Source organism: Pelecanus crispus, chromosome 9, assembly GCF_030463565.1.
Source record: "Pelecanus crispus isolate bPelCri1 chromosome 9, bPelCri1.pri, whole genome shotgun sequence".
Classification (NCBI taxonomy): Eukaryota; Metazoa; Chordata; class Aves; order Pelecaniformes; family Pelecanidae; genus Pelecanus; species Pelecanus crispus.
The window spans coordinates 38,504,174-38,518,002 of NC_134651.1; the positions used below are offsets into that span (position 1 = coordinate 38,504,174).

General features: G+C 60.4%; 1 protein-coding gene across 1 annotated transcript; it reads left to right on the forward strand.

The window, feature by feature from the left end:
- The first annotated feature begins 4,726 nt into the window (after positions 1-4,726).
- PRDM12 (PR/SET domain 12) lies at positions 4,727-12,874 on the forward strand. The gene is made up of 5 exons (XM_075717006.1): positions 4,727-4,940; positions 5,835-6,025; positions 7,030-7,185; positions 11,373-11,484; positions 12,492-12,874. The coding sequence occupies exons 1-5, from the start codon at positions 4,727-4,729 to the stop codon at positions 12,872-12,874; spliced, it is 1,056 nt and encodes a 351-aa protein (XP_075573121.1).
- The last annotated feature ends 955 nt before the right edge of the window (positions 12,875-13,829 follow it).

Genomic DNA, 13,829 nt, shown 5'->3' on the forward strand with positions numbered 1-13,829 from the left:
TCAGCTCCGGCCCCTTCAGGGGGTTTAAGTAGGTAAAACCTGAGGAAGAGGCTATTTTCCTCCCTCCCTTTTGAGCCCTGCCTTGTGCCCAAAAGGCCCCCTTGTTTCACGCGTGCCAGTCACCTGGCTGGGCCCCCAGCCCCTTTCTCTCCCAGCCTCCCCTTTCTTTCTCCTTTCTCTCTTTTGACTTTTCCAGGAGCCCTCGCTCTCCAAACGAGCTTCAGATTGGATCCAGATTGAGGTCCCTTTGTCTTTCAAGGGTTGTACTAAGCTAATTAAATGTGATCCCAACAAATAAACGCAGATCTCCCCATTACATTCAGGCCTGCCTTTCAGGCAGCACCGGGCGGCCCCTCACCCCCGCCCGCTGCGCACAGGGTCCCCCTCATTGAGTCCTGGCCATTGAAAGCACTGCCAGGATTTCTTTTGTGCCGGGGGTCTCCGAGCCCTTTTTCCATCAGAAAAGACCCCCAAACAGCAGCTCGGCCTTTGTGAGTTTGCAAGCAAACGCCAAAGAAAAGCCCCCTGAATGCTTTAATAAATGACACATTTAGCAACTTCGGAGGCGCCTGGCTCCTGCGGCAGCCGCAGGGGTGCAATGATCCCTCCTGCCCCCCGCCCCCGCCTTCCCTCCGGCTCCCGGGGCATTTGCAGCCCGTGGAGGTGCGGGGGATGCGGCCAAGCAGCTGACCGCCTCGGCTCCCAGCCCGGCTCTCGCCGCCGTTCCCCCTTCCCCCGGCGCTCGGGGCGGGCGATGGGGTCGGGCTGGCCGCGCCGCGCCGGCCCCGGGCACCAGGGCCCCGGGCAGCGGGCAGGGCGCAGAGGGGCGGCCGGGGACGGGGGGCTTTTGAACTCGGACCCCGTGTGTCCTTCGCCTGGTGTTAGCGCTGGCAAATCCAAAATCGTCTTTAATGACACCCCACCCCCCCGCCACCCCGGATCGACGGCTGCGCTGGACTTTTCTCAGCTCCACTAATATCTTTTTAATGACTTTGGGAGGGGGGCAGAGCCCGGCTCTGCCCTAGAGCCTGGATTGCTCCAAACAGATGTTGGGGCAGAGGGAGGGGGATGCTCTTCCCTGCCAGGGACTTTCTTCTAGAGTTCAAACGAGAGGGGAGCTTTCAATCACCGCTAAAAATGTATTTCTCCCCATTGAACAATGGGCTCCTTTCTGCGCCCGGGGGGACTCGGCTGCGATCGCGTTTCTGCTGCCGGGGAGGCGAAACCTCCGATTTTAGAGCAGGAAAACTCAGCTCCGAAAAGGGCTCTTCCCTGCGCCGGTTGTTTCCTAGCTCCGCATCCCGCCTGCCTTCACCCCCCTTACAGGGGGGAAAAAAAAAAAAAATCGTAATAACGAAGAAATAATCCTAATTTCGCGGCCGTAGCCGCTCACGGAGCCGCCCGGAGCTGCCTGCGGTCCGCAGGTCGGAGCGGGGATGGAGGCGGCCCGGGGCAGCGGCGGCTCCGCGCCCCTGCGCGCCCGCGGAGGCAGCGCCCGGGCCGCCTCCATCCCCGCCAGCGGCGGCCCCAGAAGAGTTAAATTTTAAAGCAAATCAAATTCCCATTGGCCACTGTATATTATCTCAGCAGTCTTCATTTGATACCTCTTTAATACAGAAAGGAGCTTTTCAGCCCCCTTTTCTCTCTTTTCTCCCCGCCACTCTTTAAGAGCAATAAATGTTCAACTGCAATAACTATAAATCAATCTCCGCTCTGTTCAAATCCTATTCATGCGAAGGGCTGGAAGAGGGGAGAGAGCTGCCCCCCTCCCCCCCGCCCCCCAAAAAGCAGCTGCTGGGCTCTAATCTCCTTTCTTGCACTGTCATTCACCCTCATTTTTCCTCCATCACCCCATCCCTGCAATCTTTTCTTGTTTTGCTTTTCTTTTCTCTCTTTGCTGCATTATGATCCCATGTCTCCCCTCATCAGACCCCAACCTTGTCCAGATCCTGACCATCCCCTTGTAGGCTGTGAAAGAAAAGAAGAGTCCATGGATGTCAAATTGGTCTCAAAAAGACCATGAAAGATTGATTTGCTCCACTTTTCTTCTGCCTGACATTATTTCTGAGGGTCCTGAATGGGAAACCAGAAAGTCTGGGACTGGAATAAAGATGTTCTCTCTGTAAGGGGGAGACGGGGGGGAAAAATGCCCATTTACTCCTGGCCCATCAACCCTGCAAAACAGAGCAAAAGAAAAGAGGACTGTGGCTATTCAAAGTCAGACCAATATGTACACCTCCCAACAATATGCCAATATACTGAGGGCTTCTCTATTAACACCCATGAATATTAAAGTGCTCACTAAACGCTCAGAAGGAACTTTGGGAATATACACATGAAAATACAAGCAGCATTGTGCGGGGCTCAGAACAATGGGGCGGCGATAATGGCCCTTCTCTATTAACAGCCATGAATATTAAACTTGTTTCCTCTTAAATGTTAAAAAGGAGGGATAGCTGCGATATTAAAAAAAGAGAAAAGGGGAGGGGGGGGGGGACACGACACGACGACACACACCAAAGCACCTTCCTAGGACCGGGAAGAAGCTTTGGGAAACAGCTGGGGATATTTAAAACCACGCAGAAAATGGAAGGTTTTTTTTTTTTTGGTCACCTTTTTCCACCGCCCCCCCCCTCCGAGCCCCCGCACCCCCCCACAGCCGGGCCCGGGGCTGCAGCGCAGCTCGCAAGGGAGCAGCGGGGGTTTTTAAGAGCTTTTCTTTTTTCTTCTTTTTTTTTTCCTTCTTTTTTTTTTTTTGTCCCGGGATAACTTGAGGGTTGATGTGTTTCCTGGGGTGGGGGAAAGCAATCCGAGGGGATCGCTTGCCTCGGCGGCCGGAGGAAGAGGTGTGCTGTGCAGGCTTTCCACCTGATGCGTTATACTGAGCAAAGCTGCAATATTCACGCACCGCGTCGGCTGACGGCTCCTATAGCCAAAGTCCCGAAAACCAAGAATAAACTTATTTTTAGGCGTCTTAAAACCCAAACCAAACCCCGGCAGGTTATCGCCCTCCCCTTTCCAGGGCAGCGCTGCCTCTCTCCGGGCAAACACCATCAGTAACGGCGGGTTTGGGTTGATTCCTGACATTTCGCGTCTCTTCTTGATTGGGTTAATAGAAATAATTGCACCCGGGTTGTAAGATCATCTTGGCCAGGCAGCCCTGCCGAGGGGAAAAGCCGCCCGACAGCCTCACCCCGTGAAATACCCACCCGGGAGCTGGGGCGGGGGGGCCGGGGGGGTCTGGCTGTGCCCAGCGCCTTCTCCGGGCACGGTTTGGACCCCGCGGGGCTGCCCGGGGGTTTGGGGTGCAGGAGCCGGCCTTGGAGCGCCTGAGGAATTTGGGGACCCGTCCTTCTTCCCCCTAGCCCAGCCCTTTACAGCCCCTCGTCCCCATGAAAATCAAAAGAACAAGGCTGAGGAGAGGGCTCTAAGCTCCGACACAGCAGGATTGGGTTTAAATCCAGGAAAGATTAACCCTTTGCTGAGCCGGCGAGGCTGCGGGCCCTGAGGGAGGGGAGCGCGGAATTTGTGGGGACCGCTCCGGTGCCACCTTCCCGGGGGACGGGGGTGGCTGCGGGGCTCCAGGGGCTCGGCGGGGCGGGGGGCGGCGAGGGCACCGGGGCTGGCCCGGGGATATTTTTGGGTGCGGAGATGGGGATACTGCGGCGGCAGAGCCCCGGAGAGGCTGCAGCCCCCCCCGGGGCGGGGGCCCGGCCCCGGGGGGACGCGGCAGGACACGGTTGCCGTTGCGGGGAGGTGGGGGATCCACTCCGGCCCCTTACACCCGTGGGCACAATTCCCGGCCGTTTCCCACCTTCCCCGGGGAAACGCAACGGGGATGCGGGTTTGGGGACCGGCCGGGCTGGAGGTCGCAGCCGGGCGAGCCTGGCCCCGGGTGCAAGCGGGGACCCAGCGCCGGGGGCGCGTCCCGCCCCGCTCTGTGCTTGGCGACCCTCCCCGGGATTTGGGGGGCAGCGCCGGCTCCTCCCCGGCTCTTCCCGGGGCCGCCGGTACCGACCCGCGGGGCCGGGGATGCGGGGGGGAGCGGGGAGCCGCGGCGGCTCGGGACCCTCCGGGGGAGCCCCGGCCCGTTCCCCGGGGGCCTCGGGGCCCAAACGCCGCCGAGCAGCCGGGGCTGGCGGCGTCGGGGCCGCCGATTTCGTTGTAGCGCGGTGGCAGCCCCGAAGCCTGGCGTTTCGTCCCCAAAACGAGCGCGGGGAGCGGACGGGGAACGGGACCGGGCGGGACCTTGCCCGAGGGTACGCCCCGTCCGTGGGGCAGCGGCGTGGGCATTTCTGCCGGTTTCGTGGCTTTTTCGCCCTGCGCGGGGGGCAGGTGCCCGGGTTTCCCTTTCCTTGGGCCGGGAGGTGCGGGGGGCCGAGCCGGTGCCTGTGTATGTGTGTGTGTGCGTGTGCATGTGTGTGCATGTGCGTGTGCATGTGTGTGCATGTGCGTGTGTGCCCGCCGTGTCCCTCCCTCCCTCCAGCCACCCCACCCCCGGGGAGGGGAGGGAAGGAGGGGAGGCGGGAGGGGGGGGGGGGGAGCTCCGACGGCTCGCCTCGCCTCGGCAGCCCCAGTCTCTCCGCCAACGTCAGGGAGGTCATTAATAACCAATTAGGAGGGTCAATGAAGCTCATATATAGCCGGGCGGGAGCCGCCGAGCCTCACGGAGCCCGGCCCGCCGCCCGCGCCCCGCCGAGCCCGGCCCGCCCGCCGCCTCGCCCCCATGATGGGCTCGGTGCTGCCCGCCGAAGCCCTGGTGCTCAAGCCCGGGCTGAAGCCGCAGGGGCTCTCGCTGGCCGAGGTGATCACCTCCGACATCCTGCACAGCTTCCTCTACGGCCGCTGGAGAAACGTCCTGGGCGAGCAGCTCTTCGAGGAGAAGAGCAGCCCCAAGACCGCCTTCACGGCCGAGGTCCTGGCTCAGTCCTTCTCCGGAGGTGAGTGGCGGCACCGGACCCCCACGGGCACCCCCCCCCCACCACCACCACCTCCCGGACCCCCCCATGGGCCCCGGGACGGGCCCCTGGTGCCGCGCTGCGGCTCCCGGCGCCCCGCTCTCCCCAGGCGTGTAATAGCGGTTGACTGGGGAAGAAGGGCTTTAAATTCATTTGGTTAACTTGGGCTTGACCTGAGAAAGTTCCCACTTAAACCGCGGGCCGGGGAGGGGGCCGGGGGGGGCCGGGGCCGCCCCGCATTCAGCCGCCCGGGACAATCTCTTTTCTCTCGCCCCGGCATCGCCGGGGCGTCCCGGCTCCCTTTTCCCCCTCTCGGATTTCTGTTCCTCTCTTAATTTACCATGAAGGCTAATTCCATTTCCATTCACGATATGTCAACCATCTCATCTCCCCATTTTGTAAGAGGAATTCCTGGGCCCTTTTAAACAAGCCCTCGCGCCATTCAGGCACAATGTACCGCTACAGCATTCCTAAAGGACTAATGAATTTAGAATTAGCAATTTCTTTCTAGTTGAGTTTAATGAATGCAGATCACTTTAACAGCATGACAAATTGCTGGATGGGCCGAAATAGACACCATTTAACCCCCTTTCTCAGCCCCGCTCCCTCGCCCAGCCCGGGCTGCTTTTCCCAGGTACCTCCTCAATGCCCCGGGGGGAAACCTTGTACCGCTTTGTAGGAGCTCGGTTGGGCGTTTAAAAGGCTCAGAGCCGGGATTTGGGCTGGGGCCTGGGAGGGGGTCGCCGCTGCCCCCCGCCCCCTTCCCCGGGCACCCCGGCGAGCCCCCGGCCCTTGCCCGCGGCCCGCCCGGGGGGCGCCGGGGCTGGGGGGGAAGGCGGCCGCTGCCCGGTCCGAGCCCGCTGCCGCCGCCCGCAGAGGTGCAGAAGCTGTCCAGCCTGGTGCTGCCGTCGGAAGTGATCATCGCCCAGAGCTCCATCCCCGGGGAAGGGCTCGGCATCTTCTCCAAGACCTGGATCAAGGCTGGCACCGAGATGGGACCGTTCACGGGCAGGGTCATCTCGCCGGAGCATGTGGACCTGTGCAAGAACAACAACCTCATGTGGGAGGTAACGACACCCCCCCGCCGTACCCCCAGCCCCGGCTGGCCCGGGGAGAGGCAGGGACGGGGTGCTGGGGGCCCGGGGCTTTGCCCTCTGCTTGTGTGCCCTCAGGCACCCTCCCCGTGCCTCAGTTTCCCCGTTCACGCAAAGATCTGCCTTCCTGCAGGGCGGGAGAAGGGCGAGGCTTCTTCAGCCCTCGGGGTGCAGCCGGCTCTCGGAGGAGCCCCGAAACGCTGTTGCTCATGTCCCACGCAGCAGGATCACACCCTGCCCTGCCTTTTGCCGTCATGGTGGAACACCCGGCCGGCAGCTGCCTGCACCGTGCACGGCGGGCGAAACCAGCTCTGCCCCGTCCCCCAATTTGTCCCAGCCCCAGTGCGGTTAACCCTGACTGAAGCCATGGGGTTTGGGGAGATCTGAGCTGCCAGGACACCACACAGTAATATGCCCAGCTAGTAGAGGGGGTTTTCCTCTCTTTTTTTTTTTTTTTCCTTTCACTGAGTGTCAGACTTGCACTTTTTAATTATTATTATTATAATTTTATGCCTAATAGAAACTTGCTTCACCTTTCCTGCCACCTTGCAAAGCATCTTCCCCCAAGGGCCACGTCTGGCAGGCAGCTTCCTCCTCCACCCTGGGATGCCTCCGCTCCCGCGGGCAGCCGCAGGAGGCTGAACAGCCCCTTCGGGCCGAGCTGCCGCTGGGGCTCTGCCGAGAAGGGGGATTGCGGCAGGCAGCTGGGTTATCCGGGTGGGCATGGGCTGGTGGGGCCAGCCGCGCCCGCCCCGCGAGAGCAGGGCACCCTTCCCCAGCCCCGCTGCGGATGCGTGGTCCAGCACCATAAGCAGGAAGGGTTCGGGCAGCTCCTGGCTGCCAGCAGGGTCTCAGCCCCGAGGCTGTGCTGGCTTTGAGCTTGTCCGCAGCCGGGGACTTTATCCCAGAGGCAGGAGGTGGAGGAGCTCAGTCCCTTGCGGGCAGCATCGCTACCAACTGCACTCTCCCCCTCCCAGGTCTTCAACGAAGATGGCACGGTGCGGTACTTCATCGATGCCAGCCAGGAGGACCACCGCAGCTGGATGACCTACATCAAATGTGCCCGGAATGAGCAGGAGCAGAACCTGGAGGTGGTCCAGATCGGGAACAGCATCTTCTACAAGGCCATTGAGGTAAGCAGGGCTGGGGGGCAGCCGCAGGAGGGGAGCAGGGCGCTGGGACCCCCCCACCCCACAGACCCTGCCTTGTTCTTTGGGCTGTTGCTGGGGTGTCTGTGGGAGCACAGGGTGGCTTTGCCATCCCTGGTGCCCAAATCTCCTGGGAAAGGCTTTTGCAAGGGGTTCAGGGAGACCCCAGGGAGCTGCGAGTGGCCCTTCTCCTCTCTGTCCCCTTTTGGTGGGCTCATGGGGTGCCGTGTGCTGAGCAGAGAGAGTGCAAATGCTGCCTAAGCTTGCTTTGGGGTGTAAAGTGTGAAAAAAGCTGCAATTCCAGCTAAGCCGGGGCTTTGGGCAGGAGCGGGGTTTTGATGCTCTCTTGAAAAATAGGATTTTGTGCAGAACCTGCTTCTCTGTAGCAGGGAAAAGTTTGGGGGGGGTTTCTGTGAAATCCAGGTGCTGAGTGCAGGCTGTGCCTGACCACACAGCTTTCACCCAGGGGTTACAAGGAGCTCTGGCTGTGAACGGAGTGAGAGGAGGATCGGGGCTGCCGGAGCTGGGCAGGGAGCCGCAGAGCAGGCAGGGTGCGGCACTGGCACAGCCGTGCCTCGGGCTGTCTGCAGTGGGCTGTGGGAAAGGGCCTCATCCTGCCCGGCTCATCCATGCACTCCCATACGATGCGCTGGTGGGTGCTGGCCCAGCGGGGAAGCAGGGGCAGGTGCTGGGTCCCAGGGTGCAGGCTGCTGTGCCACGGGGTGAAGGCTGGAGGTACCCCCATCCCACAGCTCCCCACGAGAGATGCTGGGGTGGAGGTTTGTGTCCAGCTTCCTGGCAGCGTTGATGCCACGTGCGTACAAGTCACGCAGTGCCGGCAGCGTGACAGCGGGGACCAGCCCTGCTTGTGTACAGTGTCCCCATACCCCGGCACTGTTGCAGGTGGAGGAAGGTGGTCGCTTGGGGAGGTGTCCCTGTGCAGCTTAAGAGTCGTGAGAGGGAACATCTCCCACTCCATCCCAGCACTGTGGGACTGTCCCTCTCCAGTATCAGGTCCAGAGTCTCACACGCTTGGGAGCGTGGGCTCCTGCAGCTGCTCGAAGCTGGGAGAGGGGCTTAGCTGGGAAAGAGCACAGTGCCCGCTGGTTCCGTGGGGCAGCTCCCCACATCTATCTGGGCTCCTGCGCTGGCTTACAGAAGAGTAAACGCTTAAATGCTCCACGGCTTAATCCTGCATTGAGCCAGCATCAAGGCTGGGTTTGGGATTGCCGCAGTGGGATGGGAAAGGCGAGTGGGTGGGTAAGAAGAGAACGGGTATTTTCTGCTGCTGCAGGAGAGTCCTGTGTGCCTCCTCAGGGCTCTGCCACCTTTCCCTGTGCAGCGCTGCAAAAGCCCCAAGTGCTTCTGTGCTGCTCTCCCCATCCTGGACACCCCTCCATAGGCTTCAGCTGTACCCGCTTTTAAGACCTGATATTCTATTCTTGCGGGCAGCTGCGCCTGTTGTGACAGCAGCTTAATTGCTTTTAATTACCGTTCTTAAATTATGCAAAGAAGTAAAATAATTCCAGGTAGCCGTGGTGCAATTAGGAGTACAGCTGTGTTTCTCACACCTTGTGCATGCACGGATGACGGGGCAGGTGAGCTGATATTTGGGGAGGTGTGTGTAGAGGCCCCGTACAGTCACAGTCAATCTACAGGCTTGCTCCTGGGGCTGAAGCACCGAGCGCCAGAGAGGGGTGAGTTTAATTCCCTCAGCACAGGCAGCAAAGTTGAAATGTTGAGAGTGCTGAGCCCTGAGTGACAGGGAGGTGAAAGTGGGGATGAAGGGTGCCCGCTGTCGGGCTGCGGCGTGCTCCCTGGGCATGGCAGGCGCCCAGCGGTTCTCCTGCTGCCAGGTCGGCATGGGCCCCTCCGTGCCTGGAGGAGCAGAAGGGGCCAGGGTTTTCCGTGTGAGGAAGGGAAGCATGGAGTGTGCAAGGAGCCGGGTCACAACCGGGCATGACAGGTCGAGGATCTGCATCTTTCGTGGGGTCCCCACTCCCACCTGTGCAACACGCCTGCAGGCACGTGTGCATGCACACACACATGCAGTCCAAAACCCATCGCGTGTTCAAACTCACTGGGGTCTGTGCATCCAGCAAGAAAAGGAAAAGCAAGGGAGGATTTTTCCTTTCGTGGGTCTTGCTCCGCTCTCTAATCCCCCAGCGCGGAGGCAGGGGCACGCAAACGCAGCATCTCGGACCTGAGCGAGCTCCCCGCTTGTTACCCACTGCTCCTGCCTTGTTGCCTCCCTCACCACAAATCCTGGATGGAGACCGCAGCATCAGCCCGAGACCAGCTGGAGTAGCTCAGTCTCGGGCAGGATACGCAAACGCCGATCTGATCTTAGCGGTGCCCTCTCCCAGCAGCACACGCATCCGTGCACGGGCGCTGTCACCCTCCATCCCTGCGCCCACTGCATCCCCTCCCGGCGGGCACCGTGGGCTGTGCCTGGCTCCTGTCGCTCTGCACCCACCTCCACTGCACCATGACTCCAGCACAATATCCCTTAGGACGCCTTTCTCACCTGCCTGCCACAAAATCAGGTTTATTTGGTGCCTTTTTCACTATTTGCCTTTAATATTTTCATGTGTTTTGCCCATTCCTGCCCTTACTTGCTAGTTTGTTTTTCCCATCCTCTTCCTCACCAATTTCAAGTTGCCGCTGCTGGAAAATAAAGTGAGGGCAGCAAGTTTTGGCCTTTGATCTGAAGGCCATGAGGTTCCTGGGGGGCAATTTAAATTGCTTTGGGGTGCATGCACATGGGTGCTCACCCGCTGCTGGCATATGTGCACCAGCTCCAGCAGAATATAAACATGCATGCACACATGTATGCACACATGCAGTGCCTTTTATCCTTTTGGCAATATTTTATTCTATTTGCTTGTATTTAAAAATAACTCATTTTCTGTTAAGAGAAAATGACACCAAGAAACAGCACCAATTTGGGATGCGAAATGATGCTCCCCTGCCTCCCAAATTCCTACTCTGCAGCCCCAGTGAGGTCTTTATGCAGACAGACACTTAAACATATGAAGTCAAATTCCAGCTGCTTTCAGGTGCTTAAAATGAGGCACATTTTCAGCACTCGGGTGGTCTAACTTACGATCTGTACTTCATGTGGACGATACTTTTCTTGGACTACTCTGTATGGAAAGCTGTCCTCTGAAACAGGGGACTTTCCCATTTCTAAATTAGGTTCTTAACACCGGGGACCTGCAAGGGAAAAATATGTGTATTTTTTATGAAGTGATGTTGGTATTAGCATTGCCTGAAGCAGCTGCTCTGGTGTGAGAGCATCCGTCTTCCCAGCCACGGCTGCTTGAACGGTGTTTCCCGGCCATTCGCTCCGGCCACCCCGGCAGTGCAGGAACATAACGGGAACAAGAGGGGAAGTAGAAGTGCCATCGTTTCAGGGAAACAGGAGTGTGGGTGTTGCAAAGTCCTTCCCTGGCCCTGTAGACCTCGTTGGGCTGATGCAGGCACCAGGGCTTTGGTCTGGGACGTAGGCAGCACCTTGTACCCGCCACGCTCTCCTATAGCAGCCGCCGAGCTCTCCTCCGATCCCCGGGCTGACGAGTCCTTCACTGGCGCATCTGTATTTCCACCTGCTGAAATAAGCCCCAGCAGGGTTGGGTGGGAGATGCTGCCTGTGCCCTACAGCGGGAGGGCGCGATGGCTCTGTCCGGAGCCGAAACGCTCCGCAGGAGCACTGAGCCGGGGCTCTGTGTCATGGCTCCTTGTTTTGCTCCCTGTCACTTGTGCCTCACTGCAGTTTGTGGGTCCACAAATGGCTTATTTTCCCGTGTGCCTCCATGTCCTCATCTCCCGAAGCTGCAGGGACCTCTGGGTTCTTCACTCAGCTCCATCTGCGTGCTCTGTAGCTGCTTATTTGCTTGTCATGGTCTTTGTGGCCCAGCCTGGAGGAGACGCCGGCGCAGGTTCGTGCCGGTGGTGGATGGTGCTGAGCCGTGCCGTCGCCTCCAGCGCTGCAGCCTGGGCTGTGCTGTGCCTGCCTGGGGGGTGCTGGGGGCCGCTGGCAGGTCCCAGCTGGCAGCAGGGTCTGGCAGGAGATGGGGTATGGCCCGTGTGGCCATAGCGACTGGCCGAGGATGCACGGGGAGCCGTTCACTGTCACCTCCTGACAGCCCTCTCTATCTCTCTCTTTTTAGATGATTCCTCCAGACCAAGAGCTGCTGGTCTGGTACGGGAACTCCCACAACACCTTCCTGGGCATCCCAGGTGTGCCGGGGCTGGAAGAGGAGCAGAAGAAGAACAAACACGGTAGGTGACACTGGAAACAGCCATGGGTGCAGCATCCCTGCCCGTTCTCAGCTCATCCTGTTCCCACCTCTGAGGCCATGGGGTGGGCATGGGGCAGGGACACCCCAGGGGAAATGTCAGTTCCTCCAACTCTCTGGGGGCAAACACAGGGACTATGACACAGATCCATACGGCTTGAGCAGGTCCCCAGTAATTCGGGGGGTTGCCTCCAGGCCAGTTTGCCCACAGCTATTGCTGGTGCGGCAGCCAGCAGTCGCTGCCTGACCCAGCCGGGCAGGGAGAAGCAGGACAGGGGTGTAAGCAGGAGGAAGGCAGCCCCAACGCACTGCAAAACGCCCAGTGGGTGCAGCTGCCTATGTCCCCACTCTGCATTTAACAGGTCTTTCCCCAAATCACCATCACGGGAGGCTTTTCCTTCCCCAGGCTTTTGCTCTCTGCTTGTCTTGCTGGTTCCCCGAGGCGCTCCTCTGTGGGAAGGCAGCAGAGCTCTTGGGTGCTTCTGGGGGATGCTGTGTTCAGAACCAGACCCCATCTGCGCTCCCCAGCCCGGCTCCCCACTCTGGGAGAGATGGGTCGGAGCCCAGTGGAGCAGAGGGAGAAGCCGGGACCAGCACGGGGACGGCGTGCTGCTGCCAAAGGGCCCAGGCAGCGCGGCTGCAGGCTGGGGGTTCCTGCACTCGTCCCCTCCAGCTCTGCTTGCAGCCCAGGGAGGAGAAAAGCACTTTTTGTGCCCATCTCTAGGGGAGACAGGTCGGCTTGAGTGCTCCCCCCTCACCTAAATTTGGGCGAGCCCGTTCCCAGCTCTGGCCCCATCCCAAAGCCCTAACTGTCAGCCTGCCACCCCGCTCTGCCCGGGGTGGGTGTCTCTGCTCATGGGCATCCTCAGCGGGCAGGGGAGCCAGCAAGGGGGCACAGGGTGGTTATTTAGGACAGCCTAAGGGTTGAGACAGGAGGGGGTGAGCCGCTGTGCCGGAGGGCAGTGCCTGACTGTCCCCTGCTGTCCCCAGAGGACTTCCACGCGGTGGAGACGGGGGCCAGCACGACGGGACGCATGCGCTGCGTCATCTGCCACCGCGGCTTCAACTCCCGCAGCAACCTGCGCTCCCACATGCGCATCCACACCCTGGACAAGCCCTTCGTGTGCCGCTTCTGCAACCGCCGCTTCAGCCAGTCCTCCACCCTCCGCAACCACGTCCGCTTGCACACCGGCGAGCGTCCCTACAAGTGCCAGGTTTGCCAAAGTGCCTATTCCCAGCTCGCCGGGCTGCGGGCACACCAGAAAAGCGCCCGCCATCGGCCCCCCAACGCCTCCCTGCAGGCTCACTCGCCGGCCCTGCCCGTGCCCCATCCCGCCTCGCTGGCCCATCACATCCCCACCATGGTGCTGTGAAGCCCCGGCGTGGCAGCGGGTTTTCGGACAGCAAAGACTGGCGCCGAGACATGCAATGAACTGGGGGGTGTTGGCTCTTGGCAGAGCTGGGGGGCAGAGGCAGGGCTGCTTTGTGTGTTGAAGGGGAGGGTGCTGGTTTATTTTTGGAGCATCATTGTTTGCATGGGGTTTGGCAGGCTGTTCAGTGAGTGAGGGGACATCCCCGGCTCTGCAAGCAGCCGGTGCAGCCGCATCGTGCGGGATCCTCCCCGGGGAGATGTGGTGTAGGGGGGGCTGCTGGTCCCTGGGGTTGGCAGGGGGAGAGGGGCGAAGGGACACAGTGGGACAACCTGTGTGGATTTGCTGGTGCGCTGGGGGAGGGCTGGAGCAGCCTAAAAGCTGGGCCTGGATGAGTCATGGCTGTGTTTTACAGATAATTTGATGGAAAGAAAAATTGCTCTTCTCCTTCCTCCTGTGCGAGCACCCAGCAGAGCCCCGTGCCCTGTTGAAAGGCTGGCACAGCCCTGTTGCGCCCACGCCGTTCATGCCTGTTTACCCCAGGGGCAGCTTTGGTCCTGGGGGCTCTTTCCAAGGGACACATTTCCCTCCTTGGAAGCCCTGATTTAGCAAACAGTTGCGTGTTCCCACCCCAGATCCCCTTGCCTGCCCTCCTCCAGCCCGAGCCACGCGTTGGCGTTTGCCCGACGCCTCCAAGCGATGCCATGGGCAGAGGGGACAGGCCCCGTGCCATGGGGACACCCCCAGCACCATGTGCCAGCTGGAAATGCCCATCCACAGGCAGGTTTTGCAAGGGACCCTGTGCTCTGCCGGGCTGTGCCTGCTCCCCGTGGCTCCCCATGGCTCCCCATCACTCCCCATGGCTCCCATCGCTCCCCATCGCTCCCCACCGCTCCCCATCGCTCCCCGCAGCCCTGAGGGAACATTTCAGCTGTTACTTCTACTGCCCGCTGGGGAC

Bases quoted from the DNA above. Each gene is read 5' to 3' on its own strand.
- PRDM12 (XM_075717006.1), top strand. From the start codon at position 4,727: ATGATGGGCTCGGTGCTGCCCGCCGAAGCCCTGGTGCTCAAGCCCGGG. The intron at 7,186-11,372 runs GTAAGCAGGGCT...CTCTCTTTTTAG, and splicing joins TCTTCTACAAGGCCATTGAG to ATGATTCCTCCAGACCAAGA. The intron at 11,485-12,491 runs GTAGGTGACACT...TGCTGTCCCCAG, and splicing joins GCAGAAGAAGAACAAACACG to AGGACTTCCACGCGGTGGAG.